The sequence below is a fragment of the Anopheles maculipalpis genome, chromosome 3RL (assembly GCF_943734695.1).
Source record: "Anopheles maculipalpis chromosome 3RL, idAnoMacuDA_375_x, whole genome shotgun sequence".
Lineage (NCBI taxonomy): Eukaryota > Metazoa > Arthropoda > Insecta > Diptera > Culicidae > Anopheles > Anopheles maculipalpis.
Genome location: NC_064872.1, coordinates 46,520,813 through 46,547,768, shown reverse-complemented (window position 1 = coordinate 46,547,768; position 26,956 = coordinate 46,520,813). Strand labels below are relative to the sequence as shown.

At 41.6% G+C, this 26,956-nt stretch overlaps 1 protein-coding gene across 1 annotated transcript; it reads right to left on the bottom strand.

Moving 5' to 3' along the window:
* Positions 1 to 1,904: 1,904 nt before the first annotated feature.
* Positions 1,905 to 26,040, bottom strand: LOC126565779 (muscle calcium channel subunit alpha-1-like). The gene is made up of 25 exons (XM_050222987.1): positions 25,742 to 26,040; positions 23,577 to 23,822; positions 22,857 to 22,963; positions 16,378 to 16,530; positions 15,916 to 16,109; positions 15,136 to 15,721; positions 14,216 to 14,441; positions 13,921 to 14,131; positions 13,818 to 13,838; positions 13,645 to 13,744; positions 13,137 to 13,440; positions 12,878 to 12,981; positions 8,481 to 8,625; positions 7,865 to 8,161; positions 7,708 to 7,795; positions 7,172 to 7,279; positions 5,201 to 5,253; positions 4,979 to 5,125; positions 4,440 to 4,914; positions 4,249 to 4,350; positions 3,971 to 4,159; positions 3,781 to 3,883; positions 2,664 to 3,475; positions 2,245 to 2,314; positions 1,905 to 2,176 (listed from the first exon to the last, which is right to left on the bottom strand). Exons 1-25 carry the CDS (start codon positions 26,038 to 26,040, stop codon positions 1,905 to 1,907), a joined length of 5,412 nt encoding a protein of 1,803 aa, XP_050078944.1.
* Between the last annotated feature and the right edge of the window lie 916 nt (positions 26,041 to 26,956).

The following is a 26,956-nucleotide window of genomic DNA, read 5'->3' as shown; positions in this document are numbered from 1 at the left end:
TCAATTCATTGCTAAATAAAGATACACCAAGAGGATTGAAATTGTTGTTTGTATGTTTTATCAAATCCGAAATATGAACTTCCCACAAACCGCGAAGCATGATTGATCGGGGCCTGTGAAGGATTAATATTGTTGTGTGGTAAGCAATGGTCATGAGTGCACCTACTCCAAGACCATTGCTAAGACTCCAAACCTATGGCTCTGAACCCACGGGTCAGAACACAGGGTTCTGAACCCAAGAAGTTGTAATCCTTTTATTGTTTACGACGTTGTAATCAGTTTACCGTTTACTGTGGAACATAGTGTAGGGTTTTCACTAATCGTGATCGAGAAGGGACTTGTGATATTGTGATATTGCGCTGTGACTTCAGTGATGTCACGCGCTTAATTTTCAGTTAGTTGTTCGATTAATAGTTCACTGTACCTCTTAGAAAAATCTAGTCCTCCGCTCTGCAGCTTCTGTGGCGTTGACATCACCGTCCGCCACATCCTTACCGATTGCCATGGATACACGACATACCGAGCCACCTGCCAACTAGACACCGATTACACGACAATCCTATCACCTGAAAAAGTTCATCAGAACCTCATACGTGTGAGGCTGTGTTTAAGTTTGTTGAATAATGTCAACGGTTAATATAATATAAAAATATCGATCGTTAGCCTTCTTGAGGTTTGTCACCAGAGAGTGTTTTCCCCGAACAATTCTCTATTCTCCAAAGATTCCCGATCCTGAGGAGCTAATGAACGTGAGAATAAAATGAACTAAAACTGAAAGAAATTATGTGATTTGTTAATAGGCAAGTATAAATATGATCGAACGTTGCTTTGGTGTGTTAATTGTGTCACTGTTTAGGATAAAAAGTACGGGGATATTACTATTTAGACTTCGCTGGTTCCATTGAATTGTTCAATCATTCATTGTTCCGAAGGGCTAGTAACAAAAATGCATCAGTAATAATCAATCAGTAATCCGCAGACAGACCATGTGCGATGAAGACGAACTCTGGAGGTTCCTGCACTCCATCTCACCACAGGTTTCCCTGCGTCCCTGGTTTCACAGGCTCCCGGTAGATCGTGCGTTTATTCACATGATGTCGAGAGTAATGACGAACCATTATGCGATGAATGCACATCTTCAACGTATAGGTAGCGCCGACTCCAAGGTTGGCGCCAGCCACAACATCTAAATGCTTGCAACGACATGGAGATCTTAGGAGCCAGTTGATAGTGTCCACGGCACGTTGCACCAAAGAGGCGCCAACCCCTTAGCAGACATCGAGAGGACAACTTTAGAACCATACCTGGCAGCAACAACATCCACAACCGAGCTCACCCGGGATAAGGTGAACTTGAACTGAGGGAGAAGGAAATGTCTACCATCTAAATAGGATATTATTTTAATGAATTGTTAAGCTAGATATAAGAATAGATTTTATGGAATACGGCCTGGCCGTCATGACGAAATAAAAAATAAAACAATCAATAATCAATCGAGTGTCGTTTCATATTTTGTACAGGGTTCACGGATTAAAGAAAACAATTAAACTTACAAATTCACCACAATATCAGCTTTTTTCAAGCGCCTAAATGTAGGCTTTTGAAATACATTTCCGATCTGGTCGATACAGTTCTACCATTCGGTTTGGCATTAGTTTGACCATGGCATCTCAAACGACGTTTCACGTAAGTTAAACTGCTTTGCTACTCCCAACAATCCATTCCATTCATTTAATCCAGCAGCCACGCGTGATATTACTAGAAAACAATGTAGTAAGGTTTTTTTGTGGTGTTTTAGTATTTTATTTTAATTATCGTAACACTCTCACTGCGTATGCAACAAACATTCCAAAACAAAAAACTATACGTTAGTGTAATCAGCAAAACTGTGTCAAAGCAGTAGCTTAAGTTTCGTTTTCGGCAGCATTTACCACACGACTAGTCTGCGTCGAATATATTTCCCCGAAGCACAATGGCTTCAACGGACCATCGGTGTCATTTGCTCCGTTATCATTGTCACTGGAAAATATTTCATTCAGCTGATCGTGATCATGCATCATTCGAAAACCATACATTAACGTTTTATTGACATCCCGTATTCCTTTGTTTAGCGTTGCATACGTTCGTGGCGGTCGAGTCGGAGGGCGTTGTGTTTGCGTTGAGCTTATTGTAGTGTCTGGATACGAAATGAAACATAAATCGGTATTACTTCCTGTTATATACTATTTCGACCATGTTTCGTACCATTCGTAAAATAGCGTTTCTTAAACGTGTAGGATGTTGGCCAGGTAATCCCGAATAGTTTATGGTTGCGCTGAAATAGTTTAATTAAATAAGCATTAAAAACCATTAATGATCAATCCACATCATCGATTATTGTTGTAACACGTCTATTGTTTGTCCATTAGACACCAACAAACTAGTGCAATGGTAGCCTATATAAACTTTACAACATCATTGTTTTGTGTTTCATTTTTATTTTGGACCATTGCTTTTAAAAAAAAATGTGGAAAAAATTTGAAATAAAAAAAGACCGTTTTTTATGAAATCACGAATTAAACTTAATTTTCAAAGCAAATTTATCTCAGTTTTAATTGTCTGAAAAGGTGTGTAAAGATGCATATATATGTATTTAAGAATAAAATAAATTGAGAATATTTTACCCGATGCGCCGGTTCTGGATTTATGGAAGAAGCGCTCTCATGCAGCGTTCCGGAAATTTTTCGTCTGATTTTTGGTCCAGTTTTGTGAAGTATACGCAACCCCGCCAATAAGGTCATATGAGAAGTTGTTTCAGTGTTACGATCATAGTTTTTCCGTTTTTTGAACCTCCTGAAGTAGTCCTGTATTAGATAGGTGGCGTAAAACTTTCCAACAGTCACTTCGTCCTCTATGCCAGGAGGAGGTACTACTTGATCAAGTAGTTTGTTGCTAGTTCGCTTCCATATCTGTTTGATTATGTGTCTTAGCTCAAGGTTCGCTTCGTCGATGTTGCCCTCGGTTTTAATTTTCAGCGAGGTGCGCACCACCGCAAACAGTGTCGCATTGAACAGCACCGTACCATCACTGTTCAGTGGCATGTTCATCGATACCAACCGCTTACAGGCTACTCGGTGGGGACAAAGCTTACCGAACCCGAGCGGTGGCGATATTTTGCGCAACAATGTTACCACGTCGAGATGCTTGATGCGGCCCTTCGCATCGGGATCATATTCGCTCCACAATCGCACAAACTCGTCCAGATGGTGTGGTCCCAGGATGGACCAATCGCGCGTAAGATAGTCGAAGTTATCCATAATGACAGCCACAAACAGGTTTATGATGAGGAACGAACAGAGCACGTAGAATGAGATGAAGTATGGGAAGGCAAAATTGGATCCACAACCCTCCTTAGATTCTTTATCCTCGGAATTTTCATCGCACCGTACCTCTTCACGAGCAGAGCAATCGAGCATAATGTCTTGCCAGGCTTCACCTAAAGAAAAATCATATTATGAGCATGTGTGAGCATCCATCGTAAATGACATGAAAAAAATTTAAGGGAAAATAGCACTACCAAACCAAATCGGTACTAGAGAAGCGTAACAAAGCTCAACAAACAAACAAGAAACCACAAAATTAGCTTTGTCTATGTTACTTTAGCACAAAAACGTATCTTTTAAGTGAACCTGGTATTAGCTTCATAAACAGACAAAAATCTATGCAATAAATACAAATATGATTCCATGACTATCCCACATACAACTAGTCACAATGAAGCAAAAATGTTCGACAACATACCGGTGGCTGATCTAAACAAAACCAAAATGGCTTGAGGAAATGTTTGGAAATTATTATTCCTATGTATTGCTGTATCATCATCTAACGCAATACGGCCAAAAACCTAAAAAATAAAATCAAAATGCGGTTGACTCTGTTGGCGACTGTCATGTACACAATAATGTACGTCGAATTATGATAATGAACCTACTTGCATTCCTATGACGGCATAAATAAAGAAAAGCATCACTATCAGCAACGCTACATACGGCAGAGCTTGAAATGATTTTATAAATGTCCAGAGAAGTGTGCGTATGCCTTCACCACGCGCTAGTAATTTAATAAGTCGCATAACACGGAACAAGCGGAAGAAATTTATTGATATGATGGTTGACGCTCCCTGCAAGAATAGGAATAGATTGAATACTTTTAACCTCACTTCACAATTTTTCACAATGAAAACGTATTACAAACTCCCTCAATGTTTACCTTTGTTCCACTGCTGGTCGTTACTTCCGAATAAACAATATCGATGAAGCTACCCAAAACGATGATAAAATCAAAAACATTCCAAGCGTCTCCGAAATAGTTCTAGAGATGATGCGTAGTCGCAAAAAGTAAATTTAACAGTTCATTAGCTAACCCGTCGTGAAGTGTAGTATGTCATTAGAAAACTTTACCTGAAATCTGAATGCGGCAAGCTTAAACACAAACTCCAACGCAAACACTGCTGTGAACAGTAAGTTTAAAAAATCTAACCATTCGGTGTAGGGCTGTGGTTGGCGATAAAATTTCATCGACAGTGTAATGGTGTTCATCATGATTAGTATAAAGATGGTATATTCAAAAAGCTGCGACGTAACGAACCACCAAACCTTATACTGGATCCGATCGTCATTCGGGATGTAACGTCGCACTGGTTTAGCCTTAAGGGCAAACTCGATGCAGTTGCGCTGATTTTTATCGAGATCACAGTTTTTGTATTCTTGTTCTCCTTCGTTTTGAAATGTGACGATAACGAAACCGACAAAAATGTTTACCATAAAAAAGGCAATCACAATGATGTAAATGATGTAGTACGTCGCAACCAGTGGTCGATAGTTGTATATGGGTCCAAAGTTTTCCGTGTGTGAGTCAATCGACACGTAAAGAAGACTATAAATAAAACACAAAAGCGTGAAAAGACGTGTGCTATGGAAAGGTACGAAAGGATACTTACGAGGGCCATCCTTCGAACGTGGAAACGGTAAAGAGCGTAAGCATAGCTTTTTGAACGTCATCGAAGTGGAAACGATTGTTGGACCATTCTCTTTCTTTAGACACCGGTTTATCCACATTTCCATCCTCGAAAACTAAATATGTTCCGCTGTTAGAGGGAGTTAGATGGATCGATAAATGTCACTTCTTCTCACATCACATCATCATTACAAAATGTACTCACTGACATTCAGCTTCTTCGTATTTAGAGCGGTCTGAACAGGAAAAGAATTTACCCTGAAAAGAAATAGAACATTTTGCAGCTCGTTTACACCTGCACCAATATTACATTTCTTGTTCAACCGCAGACGATATTATCGTCTTCTCGTTCCGCGTGCGAATCTCGGAAACTCCTGCAAACAGGAGTTGACAGGATTCGACAGTGGTCGAGGAGGACAGCTTATGAAATATCGCATATTAAATCCAAAATCTTCCACATTTGTAACCACATGCCTTGCAAAACCCGACGACCAATCAAATACCCAAAGGACGGACTGGCGACAACCTCGGCGTAACCTTCGACAGTCGCCTTTCCTTTATTCTTCATTCCTACAGAGTTCAGAAGGAAGCAAACAACCGGCTGAACCTGTTCCGGATGCTAGGAGCCGGCAAAGCTCGGGCCTCTCGTATAACCCAAAACCGCATCATCAACGCCTGGCTACTACTCAAACATCTCTCCTACATCGAGATTGTTTCATGCGAGCGAGTAAACTTCGAGAAGAGAGTAGCACCCGTTTACCACACAGCCATCCGCTATGCTACTGGCGCATTCGTCACCAAGCCAATTAACTCCCTCCCTCCTCTGCGAAAGCGGCCTCCAATGTTCCATTGGAAACATATCATCACCAACCGACTAGTGGAAGCTGCAGCTCGGATCCTTGAGAAAGGGCTCGACGTTACTGTACTCATCACCAGAGCAAACGCAGAACTACAAACACTCACCAAACAACAAATACCACCGATCATCCTATCCACCCGCCGGGGAATTCGTTCCTTACATCTCCGTACACCTGCCATAGACTGGGAATTTAAAAGCTCTCTCCGGAGAACCGGAAAAAACAGCCACATCGCCAAAAGTACCTTTACTCACTTAATACAGACTAAATACACACATTTTCATCATATCTTTCCAGACGGCTCCGTTTATCTGGACTCAGCCGGCTGTGGAATCCACTCCACCAACGATAACTGCGCCATCAAACTCCCTAATCACACTTACATCTTCTCCGTCGAAGCAATAGCGATTCAATTAGTCGCCGACGAAGGACTACAGACCGACCCACCGAACGTCATTTTCACCGACAGTGTTAGTGTTCTGGCTGCCTTGGAACACGGTACCTCCAAAGACCCCCACATTCAACTCCTTGACGACATCCCTTCCTCATCCGAAATCGTTTTATGTTGAATTCCGGGTCACTCCGTCCGCTCCATGCCATTCGCTTCACCAACACCTGGAACCCAACACTGGAACTTCACATGGCATTATCTCCCAACACTGGAACTCCACATGGCACAACCTGAACCTAAGCAACAAACTCCGTCCCATCAAACACAACACCGCTTCATGGGAAGATACCAAATCCAGCACCATCCAATCTCCCGCGTGTCCTTTCCCGCCTTACACACTCCTACCTCCTACAAAAATCTAGTCCTCCACTCTGCAGCTTCTGTGGTGTTGATATCACCGTCCGCGACATCCTCACCGATTGCCATGGATACACGACACACCGAGCCACCTGCCAACTAGACCCCGATTACACGACAACTCTATCACCCGACAAACTTCATCAGAACCGCCTTATTCGATTTTTACGGATCAGTCATTTATATAGAGAAATTTAAGCAATAGTTTTCATTAATGCATTATCATATGCCATTATCGCAATAGTGTTCCATATTATTTAAGATACACCTGCAATAGTTTTGCATTAGAAAATACCACTTTTTTATACAGTAGTGAGGCGAATGTCTGTGGCTTTGAGTCTCTAAGACTCAAAGCCTCTATAAAAAACGAAAAAAAAATGGTGTTCAACAACAATATTTTGGTGCGGTGAAGCATTTATAAATATGACCAATATTACTGCCGGTGGAAAAATATATTTTGTATTTGTATTAAGTTACATTAAGCAGCATTTTATATACTCATCGTTCATACCTTAAACAGCTGTACCCCGATCACTGCGAACATGAATTGCAACAAAAATGTAACCAGGACAATGTTTCCGATGGTTTTTACTGCCACTATTACACATTGCACAACGTGCTGCAAAAATAAAAGAAACAATTAAGTTTTTTTTTTTAATTTCTCTAGGGACGGTTTGACTGTACATGGCTAGAAATAAATAAGGATTTAAAGAAAAACAATTTAATTATTAAATTTGAGTTTATACAAAGCTTTTCATAAGTTATTTAACTTTACATAAGAAGCTTTTTAACTTGTCTTATTTATCTATAGCTATAAGTAAAATATGGGATGTATTTGCAGAAAGATTTTTAAATTTATTAATGAAAAATCTACAGTTAAAAAAGAAAGACTTTTAAATGGTTGGACATAGTTTAAAATATACATAATGAATTCCTATTCACAAATCATACCATTTGATAAAGTTGTAGTATGCATTGCATATACTTAATGTTATTATTAAAATGATGTTATTGAGTAAAAACGGCGAAAATGAGTTTACCCGTTACCTTCAATCCTTTTGCTCTGTTAATAGCCCTCAATGGCCTTAGCACTCGTAGGACTCGTAAAATTTTGACCACAGATATTGTTCCTGAGCTGGAATTGATATTAAAGTTTGTTTCGTTTCGCAGCGTGACTTCAACTTCATACTCTACTATTACCTACCTGAACAGCATTGACACCAACGAAACACTGACCACTAACAGATCGAGCAAATTGAAGGCTGACCGGCAAAAGGCACCCTTGTGCAGTATAAATCCATACGCAATAACCTTCAAAATGAGCTCGATAGCAAATACGGCGGTAAAGAAGAAATCGAATTGATTCAAAATTTGATTTCGCTCCGAGTTGGCGTTCAGCGGGTCCTCTGCAGCAAGCATTACGGATGAAAGCATGATGCACAACAGAATTATGTTACCGAACACGGTATGATTACATAACCAGTGGCAAAACTGTCGAAATCTGTTCAAATTGAAAGTGTAAATGAAAAAGCACAAAAAGGGATACATTAGAAACTGGTAGTGTTGCAACCTATTCGCGGCACGCATTTAGATGTCAGTGATTTGAAACGCACAAAATTACTAACATTTACGAAGATTTTACACATTCAAGTGCAATGAATCAATTACAACATCTTTTTGTTAACGTGTGCATGGCTAGAACAAATGCCGAACATAACAATCAAGGTGCCGCAACGTGACCAGTGCAAAGTAGATTATCAATGGATTATTCGTTTACTTAGAAGCAACTCAAATAAAGGTCATATAATAACACTCTTAACCTGTTGGTAGGCTTCAATAGAAAGAGTGACTTTTCATCTGATATAGGTATGGGGCTGCTGGATACCACGGCCTCCGATAATCGTTTGGCGTATGTTGTGTGAGCGGAAGTGCGATCGTTCGGAATTTCAATCGCTTCACAGTGATCTGGAATAATGGAACAATAACAAATGTCGGACCGGAAACAGTAGACAACCTAATCATATCATTTCCCTCCTGTTTTTTTAATTTTATTTTTTTTTTTCATTAGCCAATGGTAAAACAATTTACGTGCATTGTGTAATTTAGGTGTGATAAAAACAGAAACTATAAATCATTCACCGTGCCATATTAAACAGTACATACATTTACAATCAGTGACACAGCAACCATAATCAACCCATTCACTTTAATTTGTGTACAAATATTAGCGTAAAAAGATTAACAAGATGCTGCCAGGCCAAACAAACTACATGAAAAAAGAAGTTCAATTGGTCACCTGTTGGTGTTGGACAAGATAAAAAGCGCATTTTTGGGCGGCTCGCGATATTTTTTCACTTTTAAGCCTATGCGTGATAAACGTCGAGGAAGCAGCGTTGGTTTAGCTATTAAAAATTGGCACAATTAATCAAACAGCTTGTCAAACATTAGCTTAGAACACTAATACAAATAATAATAATGCACACTCAATGACGCATGGACAACATTTTAATGATTTATACGGACAAAGGACACTACTTCCAGATAATGTTGGCATATTACAAGTTTCTGAAGATGGTGTCGAAATTATCGTTGTGGATTGTTTTAGATTAAAATTGTGCTTTTTAGATTAAATTGCCCAAGAGGAAGAGTAGTGTAGTATAAGTGTAGTGCTGTGGTAAAGATAATTATAAAAAGTAGTTATAAATTAATTTATCTAATTAATAATGCGTCGCATTCGCCTAATCTAATCTAAACTAATGCGTTATCATGAGCTTCAGAGCTATAGATGATAGGCTATGCACGGAGAAGGATCTTTTCTACGGCCGCCTCACCAAAATCATGGATAGTTGCCCCAGACATGACCTCAAAATCATCCTGGGGGACTTCAATGCAAAAGTCGGTAGGGAGCCAATGTACCGCCGATACATTGGTTTTCACAATCTACATGAGCACAGTAACGACAATGGTAGTAAGTTGGTCCAGTTCGCGGTTGCGAACAATCTGGTTGTAGGGCGCCAATGAGGGTTGCGAAAACACGCAGCCTCGATTCAACACGGGCTATCTAAAGGACAGCAATGTCCAACAGGCATTCAAAGTCGCATTAGACGAGTCTCTTCTAGCACAAACGATGTACGAAACTGCGAGCGAAAGGTGGGATGCTCTAAAAACGAAAATACTAAACTGTGCAAGCATCACCGATAGGTGACCGCAAATTTGAAGTCCTCCAAAACTTCACCGATCTCGGGTCAAAATTCAGCACCGAAAAAAGCATAGAGACGGAGTTGCGCGCTAGGATGCTGGCGGCCAACCGATCGTTCTACAGCCTGAGGAAACATCTCACCTAAAAAAACCTGTCGCGACGGTCGAAGCTGGGAATGTATCGTACCTTTATAGTCCCAGTACTCACATACGCCTCTAGGACATGGATCCTGTCCAAAACAGACGAAGCCCTCTTAGCCGCGTTCGAGAGGAAGATGCTCAGAAGGATCGTTGACCCCGAATGTGTGGAAGGACAATGGAGGAGCCGCTACAACGACGAGCTGTACGAACTGTATGACGACCTCACCGTCGAGCAGCGAATTAGGCTCGACTGGCTCCGATGTGCTGGCCATGTTATACGAATGGCACCAGACCATCCAGCTCACAAAGTCCGTTTAGGCCGTCCACACGGACAGAGGAGGCGTGGTAGGCCCAGATTGAGGAGGGAGGATGGCGTGGAATCATCCGCCATCAAGGCCTGGGTAATGGATTGGCGGACGACGCCGCGGGACCGTGAGCGGTACCGGACTCTCCTGCGGCAAGCCAAGACCGCAAAACGGTTGTAGCGCCTGTTAAGTAAGTAAGTAAGTTATAAATTAAAGATCAGACTTTCCAACACTGCTGTGGAAGCACATGCTTCGATTGGGCATCCAATACGCTTATACTCAAGCTTGAAAGGCTACACTACTGCTGTCTTAGACTCGCTCTAGGGAGCATAAAATCCACACACAATACGTCCCTAGAAGTGAGGAACAGAGTGATGCCGCTCAAACTGCGTATTGAAATTTAGATCAAATCCCTTGATAATAGAAAATTTTGAACTACTAATGCATCTTAGCGCTCCACAGGCAATAAATCGTGCTGCCCTTCCTGAAAACTACAGTTCCATTTAACGACAGATTTCTCGCTGCGCGAGGAAATTAAGATCATACCGAATGATTTTCGCCCGTGGGTAGTTCCGTACATTTTCATGAACAAGTATAGTCATTTAGACCAAATAAGCCAGTATCTACACTGATCGATCATCCTCTGAGGCTCTGGCTTCGGTTTTTTAGCGAGTGCACCGAAGCAGTTTTCAAATTGAGGCAGCCATGCAGAGCCATTTACACCGCAGAGCTAGCCGCAATATTTTACGCACTATTGATGATAGCAGCAGGACCTTCGGACTAGAAAATCACCTTCACTGGTAGCCTTAGTGCTATGAGATCCCCGAAGTATGTTAAGAGTCAGGATTTCCTCACAATTAAAATCATTGAACTGCTTAGCTTAATGGATCTCGCTTACTCGGGACCCTTCTCATTGTGGAATTCCCGGAAATGAGAACTAGCCAAAACAGGTTAAAGCAGGCGTCCAAGAAGGCACCTTTTACGACCGACCTACATATCTAAACGTAGGAGTTCCTTCGTTTTCCACAGCAACTTTTCCTGTCTCGTTGGAAAAGCATGTGGGAGGCGTTTTCTTTGCTGCGCAAATGTCCCTGCGACCTTGGTTCAATGGGCTCTCTGTAGACCGGGCGTTCATACGAATGATGTCTCGACTGATGTCGAATCATTTTGCGTTGAATGCTCATTTGCAGCGTATAACTCTGGCTCAGACAAAAGTGTGTGACTGCGGTGACAGATTCCACGATGTGGATCACCTTCTGTGGTCCTGCGTGGAATTTGAAACCGCAAGACCCTCCTTGTTGAGCGCAGTCGAGCATATTGGCAAACGAACGGGTACTTAAATTAGAGAAGTGTTGGCCACCAGTGACTTCCCCTACATGAGGATCATTTACCGATTCGCCAGGAACAACGGTCTTGTCCTATGATTCCACATCCCAAGTATCCTTTTAATCCTTATTCGTATTCCACCATTCCTTTTTTGTTAAATGTTGGGTTGTCTATTTCTTAAGTGTTTTTCTTTGTAGTGATACGGGTGATCCGATGACTGGGCAACAGCATTCGAGGGCGATTCCAACACTGCCGTAAAATGGAGGTAGGCGCTATTTACAGTGCTTCTCTGGTCCAGTCCAGCTTTGACAAAACGAGTTTGACAACGTTGGCGTTGGGTTCGGAGTGTTTTGGGGGGTTCAGTTTCGAGAATAGTGAAGTCGCTTTCGCTGTTGCGGGATAGAGCTTGCCGATCATTCTTAGATTGGACGCTGACTATATTGAGCTTGGAATGCCATAGCTGGACTGCACTGGAGAACACTGCACGCAGGCTGACAAATGTGGGTGTGATGTTCTACCATTTTTTAGTTTTGTTACAATCCCGAAATGGTAAAAAGTCGACAAGAGCCAACTCATCACAAACAGGAATCAATCAACCAGCATCCCAACAGCCACAACAACTGTACCGGACCAACCACAACTACTTCCATCTGAACCACCAACATACAACAACCAAAATAGGACTGGACATCAACCATGAATTACCCACCCATCCACAGCCGAATATGCCCGTGATAAGGCAAAGAATAAGGAGGAAATGTCTTATCAATATATTCATATAATTTTATCATCACCTTCGGTGTTGATAAAATACGGCACTTTGACGTCATAATTAATTGTAAATAAATTCTTTTCAACACTGGACTATAATGAGTTATGCTCCATATATGACTGTTTTGCTATAGTGTACAGCTACTATACACGTAACGTAAACTATCTTTACGTTTTAATGACTAAATGTCACTGCAACATTACAATTTTAACTATAGCAATAAAGTAAACAGTCAATGTAATCATTAGTGAATGATACTATGTTGATAGAGATGTCTTAATGGAGCGTACCGTTAGTATCATACAGAACTGAAGATCAAAGCTCTATACAAATGATAAACATTCATTTGATTATTTTTTTTTTGTGGAAAAAATGCTCACACCTGAACGTTGTGTTAATAATGTAGCATGGAATAATACAACACATATAACGAACAGTTAATGCAATACACCCACATGGACATGTTATTGAATACCTTGAATCACTACTCTACTGATGCGCGTTTTTTTCGTCTCTTCTAACGTTGCTGATGCAGTTTTAGTGTTGCTGGTACTGATGGTGGATTTCGTGACATTTGCACTGGAAAGCAAAACACGGTTAAACACAACGAACGATTAGTAATGAAATAGTTGCACTATTCAGAAATGTGGCTTAGCACGAGATCAGACACAGTGGCAACATCATTCCGATCTTGTACAGAGAGCCAAATTAAAGAAATCCCAAATGTCCCGAACTTTTTACTATTCTTTTCCACGATAGGTTCCTCCATTTTCTTAAAACGAGATCCATACGCTCGACTGGATTGCTCATTATCATAACCATGCCCGTCATCATCTTCCGGTTCTTCAGGGTCTTCGGTTTCATCAAGGTCCTCGTCATCCTCGTTGTCGTTCTCTCGATCACCCAGTTCGTTGTCAGACTTTTCGGTCAAAATATCCAGCTCTGTATCAGGATCATCTTCCTTTTCGACAGCTGTCAATGATTCGGCATCGGCTAGGTTGTCAACGGCGATGGCAAGGAAAACATTTAACAAAATATCTGTGTTACGGGTGGATGTTAAGGAGTGTTGTACAAATATAAACATTACGAAGATTATAATGGGTAGAGGAATGGACCGGATGATACACGAGTCATAATCACATCGTATCAGTGGTATTCGGTGCCGCTCCCAATTTTCTGCGAAGAAGTACTGGCTGGAAAATTAAATACGAAAGTATTGCTTCACATATTTTTAAAGGATACAGTTTCCGCAGATAAAAAGAATAATGAAATAGATGCTAGCCAGAATTCCAAATGATGCTACCCCTCCATAAGCTTGGATACCATCGTACATAACAGCATTCTGCAAAAGGGAGGGTCATCCAGAAATTCGTTTTGTAGAGTAAAAAAAAACAATTGTTTTGCTCGTAACTTACCCAGTCTTCACCGGTGAGGATCTGTTTGGAACAATAGTATAGAATACATTAACATAATCAAAATGATCAAAGCATGCAGTATTTATAAAAATAGTTGACATACCTGAAACACGGTCAGTAGACTTTGTACAAAGCTGTCAAAATTAGAACGAGGCTTATTGTCCATGGAATTAAAGATGAACCGCCCTCCAAATACTTGCATTCCCAGAAGAGCAAATATTACAATAAATAGAAACAGTAACAGTAACAGTGATGCAATTGATTGTATAGAGTTAAGCAATGATGCAACGAGATTCGACAGTGACTGCCAGTATCTATAACGAGTAGAAGAAATCAAAATGAATTGTGTCCATCTAATAAAAAGAATGGCTAAATTAACTAATGAACAATATTCGTACTTGGTAACTTTGAAGACGCGTAACAGTCGCACACAGCGTAAGACAGATATGCCGAGCGGAGGCATCAACTGCGTATTAGTCAGCAGTACTTCGACAACACTGCCAATAACGACGAAGCAGTCGAAGCGATTGAATAACGATACATAATATCCCTGCAACCCTAGGCTGTACATTTTGAGAAACATTTCCAGTGAAAATAGTGCAACAAAGAACATGTTGGTGTACTCTGAAAGGAAAGTTTAAAAACAGAAGGTATAATAAGGCTGTTTAGGTATTTTGAAATGCCAGCAGCCTCACCAACCACAATAAACTGTTATTAGTGGCATGCATATGGTTTGCACACGTAAACCTTTTCTCTGCAATTTATTCTTTTCAGTTTTTTAAGCATTCAAACATTCCAATCGAAGCTATGTATGATGGACCGTTCGTATGCAGGAGTACATACTATGCATAGGAGAAACTAATACTAAAGCATTGGATTTGATGTTGAAAAAGAAAATGGGTTCCTTTTTAATCGATAAAAGCATTGAATGGGTTGGTTTTATAGCAGTAATGCTTGCTTACATGCGTGGTTTTGTGCTTGCGTGCGTACAATAGTGCAAATAGTATCCGGCCATCCAATTTGTGATATCCACCATATGGCTAACAACGCTGTGCTATACTATCCTGCTCAAAATTGCTGGCTTGAAATCGTATGATCATGTCATAACGGACACAGTTTGCATGGGAAGTGTAAACCTTACTGCCTTAGTCACGGTGCAACTGGTGCAATGGTGCTTTACAATTATACCACTAAATCTAAAATAGTAACATATAGCTTTCTTTTAAATCGAGCAACTTTACGGTCGTTCTCCACTGGATCGACCGGAAAGGAAGAGAGATCATAGAGATCATTCTGCTGTGTCACCCAGCACCCTTACCTTGGAAGTCATCCAGCCATTGCGGTTGATGGTAATGCTCAGTGGCCAGTACACCCGTGTTCAGAAATACCAGAATGATGATAAGCCAGTAAAATGCTTGCGACTTGACCGCCTTACGGCATGACCGTCGCATCTTACGATTCAAGCGATCCCATGTTCGAAAATACCGACTATGCCACGATTCGGCGATTGGCAGTGCATAGTCCATGTTAGCTTCGGCGCAGCTGTGTACTTCCGTTGAGTCAGACGATACTCCTACTAGACCTGTCGATCCAGTGCCGGCGAGCATCGCCTTAGTTCCCTTCATAAATCCTTCCGAAATCATCTTTCCAGGTGAGGGCGGGTCTTGATAAGTGTCGATATCTTCTGCCTGGGTAATCCAGTCCAAGTATCCTTTAAGATCTTCCTCGATTCGTTGCTTTTCGCGAAGCTTCTGAAAATCACCACGGCTCTTTGCTTTGGTACGTTCTTTGGAAAACTCACCGCTCAAAACACCGAGAATAAGGTTCATGACGAAAAAAGCTCCCAGTATCACCATCGATACAAAGTATATCCATTGCCAATTGCTTCCCATCGCATCTTCGATCTATCACATGTGCAAAAGTAAAACATAATGAACTTACATTATAGAGGAATCATTTAATCCAATAAGCAATATGTGCACAATAACTTTCATTGTAAGTGCCACTTACTGAATGTACTTATATTAATTCAATTTCGGAATACTTCCTGATTTTTGTTTTTATTTTAGATAACCAACGTTAACGTATATATACTCACATAGTACAGCATATCTGTCCATCCTTCTAAGGTGATGCACTGAAACACCGTAAGCATCGATAAACCAAAGTTATCAAAATTCGTAATACCGGCATTAGGTCCTTCCCAATAGTAGCGACAGATCCAATGTGTACCAATAGAACTACACTGGAAACCGCCTTCACCACACGGTGTCGGGTCTTCCATCATGTCCTCTGAGGTCGCAGATCATAAAATTATATAAAATTAAATTAAAGATATTCAATACATTTTAGATTGTTTGTTTTTGCTACTGGGCCAATTAGATTGTTACACAAAGTTACTCTCCACCTTTGTTTTGAGAATTACAGCCCCTTTCTTAGGAAATCGAGATTCGACTACAGTTAAGATTAAGAAAACAAAGAACCACACTATCGAAAACTAGGATATATTCAGGAAGAAACATAAAACTTCACCTTCATAATGGTTCACTATCGTTTTTACCTGTAATATTGTGGAAGCAAGTCTTATGCATTTTTCCAGAAAATAGCTCTAGACCCACGATCGCATAAATGATTATTACAAACAACACTAACAAAGCTATGTGTAACAATGGTACCATTGCTCGTAGAATGGAATTAAGTACAACTTGAAGGCCTGAAAATAAAAAAAAGAATATTAACTACATTTAGTAACATCTATTATGTTAATTAAACTTATAATGTAATATTGGTTATGCTGTCCATGTAGACTTAGTAAATCCCTTGAACATGTAATAATGACTATGAAATAATAACAATTAAAAACAATGGAAGCTCATATGTAAAATATAAAGATGAAGTAACAAATCTGCAATACTTTGGCAGCCATATTTCACTGTAGTGAAATACTTTTCGGTTACAGAAGTCGGTTAACCGACCTCAATTAGTTTTGCTCTTTCACTTTTTGCTATCCCTATTTCGAATTTTTGTCTCTTGTATACCATGCGGACAATCATTTTCTTCACCTTCTCACGCTTCAATAGTAAATAATTATACTCCACAAGTGACATTCAGGTCACAACGAAGTGACCTGAATATTCGTTAAATCAACGCGTCATTGCACTCATTGGTATGTGTGCGCCATATTGCATGTTATCGAGATGTTAAGCGAGGGACTAAGACTGATCTTATTAAGTAGTGATAGTGCATCCATTGTCCCTAGTATTAAACCTGCTATAAATGTGGCCTGTACGATCTTTCGTCGTTTTTCTAGCGGTTGTAAAGCTAACAGTAACAGGCGTTCGTTATAGTGCGGCAGATTGGTACGATCCCTCCAGTTTAATTTTGAAATGGCGTATCGGAAAAATTTGCATTGTAATTTTCCCGATTTTTTGTTTAATGAAGTTAAATGAGTCAAAGTCTCTATAAACTTAATAACCAACCAATCGAATACAGTGTGGCGGTTACGGGATGAAACTTGCTGATCATGTTCGAATTCGTTACTGACCTTGTCGAGTTTTAGCTTTCACTGCTCGACTACTTGTCAAATGAGTGTTTGAGAGTTTTTGCTGTATAATTATGCCTGTTTTGTACCAGCGGAAAAACTTGTTTTGATAAGGAAAAAGAAAGTCTATCCAATTGCTCCTGCCATATAGAAACACCAAAATTACCATCATTACATTAATAGGCACATAAATAATACTAGACTATTTACCACAATAAACCGTACTTAAAAATCAGGATGTTTAATTCTTCTTCTTCATCATGGCTTTACGACCTCTAACTCTAAGGTCACACCGCCGGCCATCGATTGGCTTACTAGACTTTCCGATACCAAGTAGTTGGATTGTCAGTTGGATAGATTCGAACCCCGGCCCTGTCGTTTGAAGACCGGTGTCGACGTTGTCAATACCACCGGGCCGCCCCAAGTTCTAACTTGTAGCCCTGGATAAGTTAAACTCACTCACTCACACACTCACTCATGTCGGCCTGCTCTTTTAAAGAGCCCGTCACCGTGACATGGCCCGGTCAACAATAGATCTCTAGGAAGCTCGATCCCTCGCTGCAGCTTCCCATCCATGTAGGCAGCCGATCTCCGCCAGGTCACCCTTCACCTGATCCAGCCAACGAACTCGCTGTGCTCCCCGACGCCTTGTGCCGAACTGCGGGACGCTGACGAATACCTTCTTGGCGGGGCATGAGTTTGGCATTCTTATAACATGCCCCAGGCATCGTATCCTGCCGGTCTTTGCTATCGTAAGGATGTCCGATTCTCCGTATAGCTCAGCAAACTCGGGGTTCATCCTTCTCCTTCACACTCCATGCTCGAATACACCGCGAAAAATGGTCCGGAGGATGCGACGCTCAAACACTCCAAGCGCGTTTGCATCCTCCGCTCGGATGGTCCAAGACTCGTGGCCATATAGGACCACCGGGCGAATCAATGTGTCTCGAAATCGAACATCTCGCTCGTCCGACAGAATATCTTCTGCCTCGCTGCGGCGCATAGCGATCATGGGAGTAAAACCGCCCCGTGCCGCATTCAACATCCTGAAGAACATGCGAGTTTACGCGGGTACGCGCTGCGTTCTTCTCCATCAAACGATTCCTTCCTCTGGTTACGTGTCACGCGGCCAATTGTTCGTTCGGCTGTGTTGCTGATGGCTTGCTCCACCATACGCCAGGGGTCATTAAGAGACATCGCCTCGGGGGTGGTGTCCTCCGGCAGCGCTTATCCATGCGCGTTTGCTAAGTCCCTCGCCCAATCAGCTTGCCTCAGCCGATCTATGTTGAACCTTGGGGTAGGCTGAAAGCGCAGCTTATTGACGACGCAGAGTTTTTGGCGCAACTTTACCATAACTAGGAAATCATCTGAGCCGACGTTTGCTGCTCTATAGGTCCTTACGTTGATAATATCCGAGAAGCGCGTTCCATCGATAAGAATGTGGTCAATCTGGAAATATGTCTGCTGTGGTGATCTCCAGGTGTAACTGAAGCGAGGTGCGTGCTGGAAGAAGGTGCTGCGAATGGTCATGTGCTTGGAGGAGGCGAAGTTCACAAGCCCAAGCCCGTTATCGATCGTCAGCTGGTGGGCACTGGAATTTCCTATCGTGGGTTTAAATATCTCTTCCCGTCCGACCTGAGCGTTAAAATCTCCGATGACAATCTTGACGTCGTGGTGTGGGCAGCGGTCGTACTCCCTCTCCAACTGCGGATAAAAACTGTCTTTATCGTCATCGGTGCTTCCAAGGTGCGGACTGTGCACATTGATAATGCTCAGATTGAAGAACCTTCCGCGGACCCTCAACCTGCACATCCGTTCATTGATCTGCCACCACCCGATCACTAGCTTTCGCATCTCACCTATGACCAGGAACGCCGTACCGAGTTCATGCTTTTCTCCACCACTTTGGTAGATCATGCAATCATTGCGGTAGGGACGTTCCGTTACTCCTTTCCAGCGCACCTGGAAAGGAGCCCTGGGCCGCGGGCCCTCACTTCGTCCGAAAGAATGCGAGTACTTCCGGGTGATGTGAGGGATCTGCAGTTCCCTGTCCCGAGTTTCCAATCGAAGTCCTTATTCCGTGGCGTGGGTCTGTATCTGTTGATCCGATTCGAAATTTCTTGGATTCCTTGCGTTGCAATGGTATTTGTTGTGGCTGGCAAGGCCTCTCCCCCAACCCCCTGTCTCGTCGGAGGGCCTACGAGACTGGACTATGGAAATGACGAGACTGGACTATGGAGACTGGGCTATCGAAATGAGCTATGGAACACCATGCAGCAGTACGGATTTCCTGGAAAGCTGGTACGGCTGCTAAAGGCCACTATGGACGGGATGCAGTGCAAGGTGAGAGTTTCGAGCATGCTGTCGGAATTGTTCGAATCTCACCAGGGTCTGAGGCAAAAAGACGGACTCTCCTGTTTGTTGTTCAACATCGCTCTGGAGAGTGTCATGCGAAGCGCTGGCTTCGACATCCGGGGCACGATTTTCACCTGATCTCTCCAATTCCTTGGCTTCGCGGATGACATCGACATCATCGGACGGACAACTGCGGCGGTGTGCGAGGCGTACACCCGATTGAAAAGCGAGGCCAATATAATTGGATTGAGCATCAATGCAACAAAGACAAAATACCTGCTTGCCAGAGGCTCTGACCGTGATAGAACTCGACTCGGAAGCAGAGTATCAGTTGACGGCGACGATCTCGAGGTGGTAGAGGAGTTCTGCTACCTTGGTACGATCGTAATCGGAAATGCACGATTTATCGCACCTTGATACGTCCGGTAGTCCTCTACAGGTACGAGTCCAAGGACTATGCTGACGGAGGACGCCAATGCAATCGCCATTTTCGAACGGCGGGTGCTAAGGACTATCTTTGGCGGTGTGTGTGAGCAAGGCGTGTGGCGAAGGAGAATGAACCACGAGCTAGCTGAGCTGTTTGGCGGTGCTGATATCCTGACGGTAGTCAAAGCCGGAAGGATACGTTGACTGGGGTACGTGATGAGGATGCCGGACTAATGCCCCACCAAGAAGGTGCTCGTCAGCGACCCGTTCGACACGAGGCGTAGAGGAGCACAGCGAGCTCGTTGGCTGGATCAAGTGGAGTCTGACTTGTCGGAGATCGGATGCAGCCGTGGATGGAGGGCTGCAGCCTTAGACCGAGATTCATGGAAACAAATTGGAGGCCTGGCCATGTCGACGCGACGTGCCCAATCCTGGACAGCTCAATAAGAAGATGAAGAAGAAGAAGCTCATTTCCATCTATGGATAATTTAAAACAAGGACGAAATGTCTTGCGATTATGATACAAAATCAAATCACAATACTAAAAAAAAATAAAATAGAATTGAAATCTTCTTTTGATATTACTATTATAATTAGTATTATTCTTCTTCTTATTGGCTTAACGACCTCTAACGTCATGCCGGCCATCGAAATGGCTTACTAGACTGCCGATACCATGTAGTTGGTTAGTCAGGGCTCACCACGGGGGGACGATCCGTATGGGATTTGAACCCCGGTCCTGCCTTGAAGACCGGTGCCGCTGTCGCCTACACCACCTGGCCGCTCCCGGTTATATTATAAGTATTATTATATGTGTTATGAGTTTGTCTACACTAACTATACTCAAAAACTAACTTACAGCTATTGAAATCGAGAAGGATTAAAACTATGCGTTAAAACAGTTGAAAGTTATGAAGAAGGAAAGGATGTACTAGATGAGAATCGGAGACGGGCACATAACTCTTTAATGTCTCCGTCTCCGGGATAGGGAAAAATAAAAATTTTAAAATTGAAAAATCAAGGATTAGAAGAGGACTAGAACGGAGCACACGAGACCCCACTGTACAAAGCATCGTACGATATCTTAATTCATAAAATATTCTGCCTAATCTTTCAGGATAAGCTAGTCCCATTCGTTGAATGGATAATTGGAAACTATCAAAGAGGATTCCGAAACGGAAAATCTACCACTGACCAGATCTTCACCATGCAGCAAATCTTCAAGAAGATGGCTGAACAGCAGTTGAACACGTACCATCTCTTCAAGAGATTTCAAGGCCGCATATGATAGCGTAGCCAGGGTAAAACTCAACGAGGACATGAGCTCTTTTAGAATACCAACCAAACTGATAAGGCTTGTCAGAATGACTATGAGCAACTTCACATGCCAGGTGAAGGTGAATGAAAACTCTCAGGGTCCTTTGCTACATCTCACCTCAAAAAACCTGTCGCGACGGTCGAAGCTTGGACTGTATCGTACCTTTATAGTCCCAGTACTCACATACGCCTCTGAGACATGGATCCTGTCCAAAACAGACGAAGCCCTCTTAGCCGCGTTCGAGAGGAAGATGCTTAGAAGGATCGTTGGACCCGTGTGTGTGTGGAAGGACAATGAAGGAGCCACTACAACGACGAGCTGTACGAACTTTATGACGACCTCACCGTCGTGCAGCGAATTAGGCTCGCCAGGATTTGATGGGCTTGCCATGTTATACGCATGACACAGGACTACCCAGCTCAGAAAGTCCTTTTAGGCCGTCCACACGGACAGAGGAGGCGTGGTAGGCCCAGATTGAGGTGGGAGAATGGCGTGGAATCATCCGCCATCAAGGCCGGATGATTCCACGCCGTACCGTGAGCGGTTCCGGATTCTGCTGCGGCAGGTCAAGACCGCAAAGCTTATCAAGGATCACATACCTCTCCCCCCCCCCCTCCCACCACCACCCTCCCTTCCCACCTTCGATAGCTGCCTTACTTAAGGGTACGATCGCATGATGAAGATTTCCTGAGGCCTCGGTTCTGTTTTTAATTTGCACTTAAATTCCCGTTTAAATCCCCGGGGCATGCTACGCACAGAATAGTGTGTTCAAACATTAACAAGCTGTCGGTAGCGTTATCAGTGGACATCGAGTCTAAATAGCATAACAGAAGGTGTGGAAGATAATTGACGCTGCTTGTTTACATGTGTTCAAAAACGCTTAGGATGTGAATGTAGTCGATTTTGTAGTCTACCAAAAAGGCCTGGTACAAGGAGTACCAGGCGTGGTAATAAATATGATAAGCCATCGCGGCGAACGGCGGCACTTTAACTGGGAGCAACCTCACTAAGGGGGATCGGTCCAAATGGAATGCATCATGTCATTTGAAAGACGGTGTTTCTCGGTTTAACGAAGACGAAATAGTTTGTCCTACCAACCTTTCGAATACTATCAATATTTTCTAGTCATCATATGCCCTATGGTATTCTATTCTCATTTTCAATTGTATCCACCGATTTGAACTCTATTCATCTATTAATGCTCCACATTCTAACAGTTTGCTCATTGTTCCTTAAATTTTACTTTCTTATAACCGAATAATCTTAAAGCCGTCCGAGGATCATATTTTAGTAAAACTATTTGAATTTCGTTTTCTAGGCCACACAAGTGATAGCTGAGATATATAAAATGAAGTAAGCAAATTATATTAACAAGGAATCTTGATGCATTGCTACTTACTTGGTACTCCGGAAACTAACCGCAGTGGGCGCAGTACACGGAATGCTCTTAGCGCTTTAACATCGAAACCGTCCTTCATAATACTGGATAACGTGGTGCTTATCATCCTACGATTATCAAAGTTAAAAAAAATAAATGAAGTATTTAATACTTGTAACAAATAACACAGTAGCTTATAAAGCAAATTTCTTCAACATTAATATTTTACTACATTGAAATACGGCCGTTTTTTATTGAATAAATAAAATTATCTTACTCTTCCATGCGGTGTGCGTAAAATTGTACCACTTCTTGATACGTTTATCTTTTTGCTTTCATGGCAGTACTATATATTATTCTATTACCTGCATTAATCGTAGGGACAGACTGTTTATAGTAGCTTGATTTTAGGTCAAAATCGAGCACCTACTCATACCCTTGTGTTCTTTTTCTTTCTTTCTAGAATCTCTTGAGATCTTGGCCCCATCCTGCCGTCCACCTCCTCAATTGTACACTATTATTACAGTAACTACTCGAATATGCGGATTCGCAGATGTGGACCAGGGAAACTCTATTTTCCATGTATCAATTAATATGCACAATTGAAATTTATTCGTTGATGCCCGCTATCCCGCCCGCCTATCTCAGGATTCGCGTAAGCTGAACACCACGTAACGCGGGTGAAGACTATATTATTAAATGAATTTGGCAGTGAAAGTCAAGCCTGTTTCTTCAACTTACCCGATTAGAACAATAGTGAAATCCAACATATTCCACCGACTTCGAAGATATGCGCCAGGGTGCATGATAAAACCGTATGCAATTAATTTCATCACACACTCGAGCGTGAAAATGATAAGAAATATGTGTTCCACCTTTTCCAACATCGCATTAGTTGCATTGGAGTCGCCATTTGGGAAAGGAGTGTACGTTGCTAAAGCAACACAATTTGCAAAAATAGTTAACAGAATGAGATATTCAAACGGTCTGTAGAAGAAAGACACACGATTAAAAAAGAGAAGCATTAGCAGTATTTGTGTGGATCATTTTTATGGAGTACGCCGTATTGCATGCATGTAAATTTATTTAGTTGATTTAGTGGTATGAGCGGGCTTGACACCGTACTGTAAAACAAACATATTTCATGCTATTTTTGCTAACGGTCAAGACGTCTTTATTTGTTCTAGAATTAAAAAAAATTGTATAAATTTATAAATGGATTTGAAATTTGTTGACGATTGTCTTCCACACAAATTGAGCGAATCCACTCCGAATGAGCTCAGATCATTGCTCTGTGAGTCGTAAAATTAAACCAGTTTGAAGTCAGGTGCACTTCAGCACATCCACTTTGCAAGCTGGCATGTGATCAAAATCTTTAAGCATAGAAATAGAATGATCAACACTTTTTTGTCGATTTGTAATATTAGCCAGCCAGTTTACGAGAAAAAAAAATCATGTGTGTGCAGTCTCCTTCGTTCATTTATAATTGTTTTTGTGCTCATTGTACTGCACTGTAATGTACACTACAGTTAATTTTGCACACGCGTTACTATGAGCAGGCCATGGACTTCCATCCTTTCAGAGGTAATAAACACCAAACTGTATAGGGATTACAACCCGTGGTAGTGATAAATACGCTGCAAAAAATTTGTTTAAAAAGTTAAATAGAAATCATAAACAAAAATATTGTAAGGATCTAATATATAAAATTATATTTTTAAATTTAACACAAAAAGTGAATAGATCAGCTTAAAAGTTTATCCGAACTATAAAGCAATAGGAGGCTGAATTCTACTCAGCAATTTCCATCTTAACAGTAAACAATGACTCACAATATAATTGTAAGAAAAACAGTCAGTAATGAAGTGTGAAACGATGCGGTGTAAAGGATGTGTACGTTCATATAGCATTGTAAGTCGATTTTAGATGCGTGAACAGAGTGCGATTGTGACCAATCTGGACTCTCACATGCCGTAAATCCTCGTACATACGTGTGAACGCTATTAACTTTGGCTAAATTCGCAGCAATTGTACATGTGGAACGCAGCAAATTTGTATGTTTTTCTCTAGCAAAATTGCATGATTTCCACAGAAATCAAAACACGCCAATTTTGTACAAAAAAAAAACGGTACTTGTTTTAGAAAACATGACAATAGCTAGTTTTATGGTTTTATGGTATGGTTATGGTGATGGTATCAATTGTCGAAGATCAATGCTAGGTCATGTGCAATGTTGTTGAAGTTAAAATTGTATCACTTGTTTCGTTTACCTTTGTTTGAGTCATTCATTACAAAAAAATATAACGAATTACTCAACCGCAAAGCATAGAAGTAACCCTTTTTTGCCTAAGTAATCAAAATCACTCTTTTCTACTAATTGGTGATTGATTAATTATGTTTAATCTTCTAACTACTATTTATCCTAACTGAAAATCATAAAAAAATAATGTGTTTTAATTTTAGTGATTCGAGTCAACTGGCTCACGGCTACAACAATACATTCACCAAATTCTTACTACAATTTGGCAAAACCGTTGTATGATGCTTGGCAATCATGTGCCGTAGTTTTCTGCAGGTCTCGTCACCATAATGCGTTTCTTAAACGAACACTCAACGGAAGATGATATACAAAGTATTCTTAGCACACATACCACACACATGCTTCAATGCAAAGTAATCTTTAGTTATGGTTTTGAGAACCTTAATATAATCGATATAAAGATTATTAACATGTTTCTTGCCAACCGCACTTTGCAACGAGACACACGCTTCGTACGAAAAATCACACCAAAAAGATATACTAAAAAGAAACATGCAGGTGCGTTGCATGCATGGTACACACTTGTCGGTGAAAATTCGTATTTAAATTAAACCACAACACTACCGCCAAATGATTTGTCACATACTTCCATTCTACCACTTTGATACACAGCTTTCGGAGCGGATTTTTCAATGTGAGACAGTAAAATACACGCTGCGGACGATCAGGTATCACTTTCCCCGGACGCCTCAGCGGACGCTTCGGTTGATTGTTGGCTCCTGTTCCATCGCCCAACGAAGGATCCTCGGCGCCAGCTGGTGGTACCTGGGGAGTGGCATTTTCGGTAGGTGCCGCCACCGTTGTGCCAGGTTTTCGTAAGTTTTCACCAGACGGCTGCATCGGTGACACTTTTGCTGAACTAGATATTTTTGTATCGTTTTCCATGCTGCATTCAGCAAGCGCAGACACCTTCCTACCACGAATGGACGCAGCAAGTATGTTCGTGCAGAATCTGATTTACACTGAAGCTAAACTAACACTTGGCACTATATCGGATGATTTACCGCACAATTCTAATAATTTGTTACACAACGCGACGCGATGGCTCACATTATGAAATAAAGATATTCTGCTTTTCTACAACTTGCCAACTGTTGCTGTCGGTCAAGCTATTCAACAGCAGAATCAAAGAAGAAGAACAAAATCGCACACACACACACACTGCACCAATTTGTGCGTCTCAGAGTTGTCGGCAGGAGAGTTGCTTTCAATCCAAGAATAAAAGCAAACACAACCACAAACGGATGGACGCACGAGAGTAAGAGAGAGAGAGAGAAATTTGCAAACGTGCTACGATCACGAACAATCACCCATCGTAACCGTTTTTCACGAGATCCAATGAACGACTGATGTTTAGCTTACGCGCCAACATTTTCCGAGCGTCTTTTAATACTATCCGGTATTCATCCCAATGGTTTGTCATCCAAGATTCTCACGCCCCGTGGATGTGGTTGTAATTCAGGTGCGCCACAGTGTGTAAGAATGTGGCTAAAAATTTGCACTTTGTGTTTGGTGTATCATTGCTTGCCAATCAGAAATATTCTATGTTTAATGTTTTATTTGTGGAGCTGTGCACAACTTTTGGATGAAATTGGATTAAGCAAACAGTATGGTAAGTAATTTATAACGGTAGCTAAAATAAAAATAGGAGACAGTAGCTTTTTAAAAAAATGCTAGAAGAAAATTGTATAGTTTGGCATGTTAGCAATGCTACATCATCTCATAGTGTCCAAGAAGCGTGTCTGAAGGTGCTGAGTGTTGACCGGCGTTTCAAACAGCCTATGGTGCTATTTTCGGACAG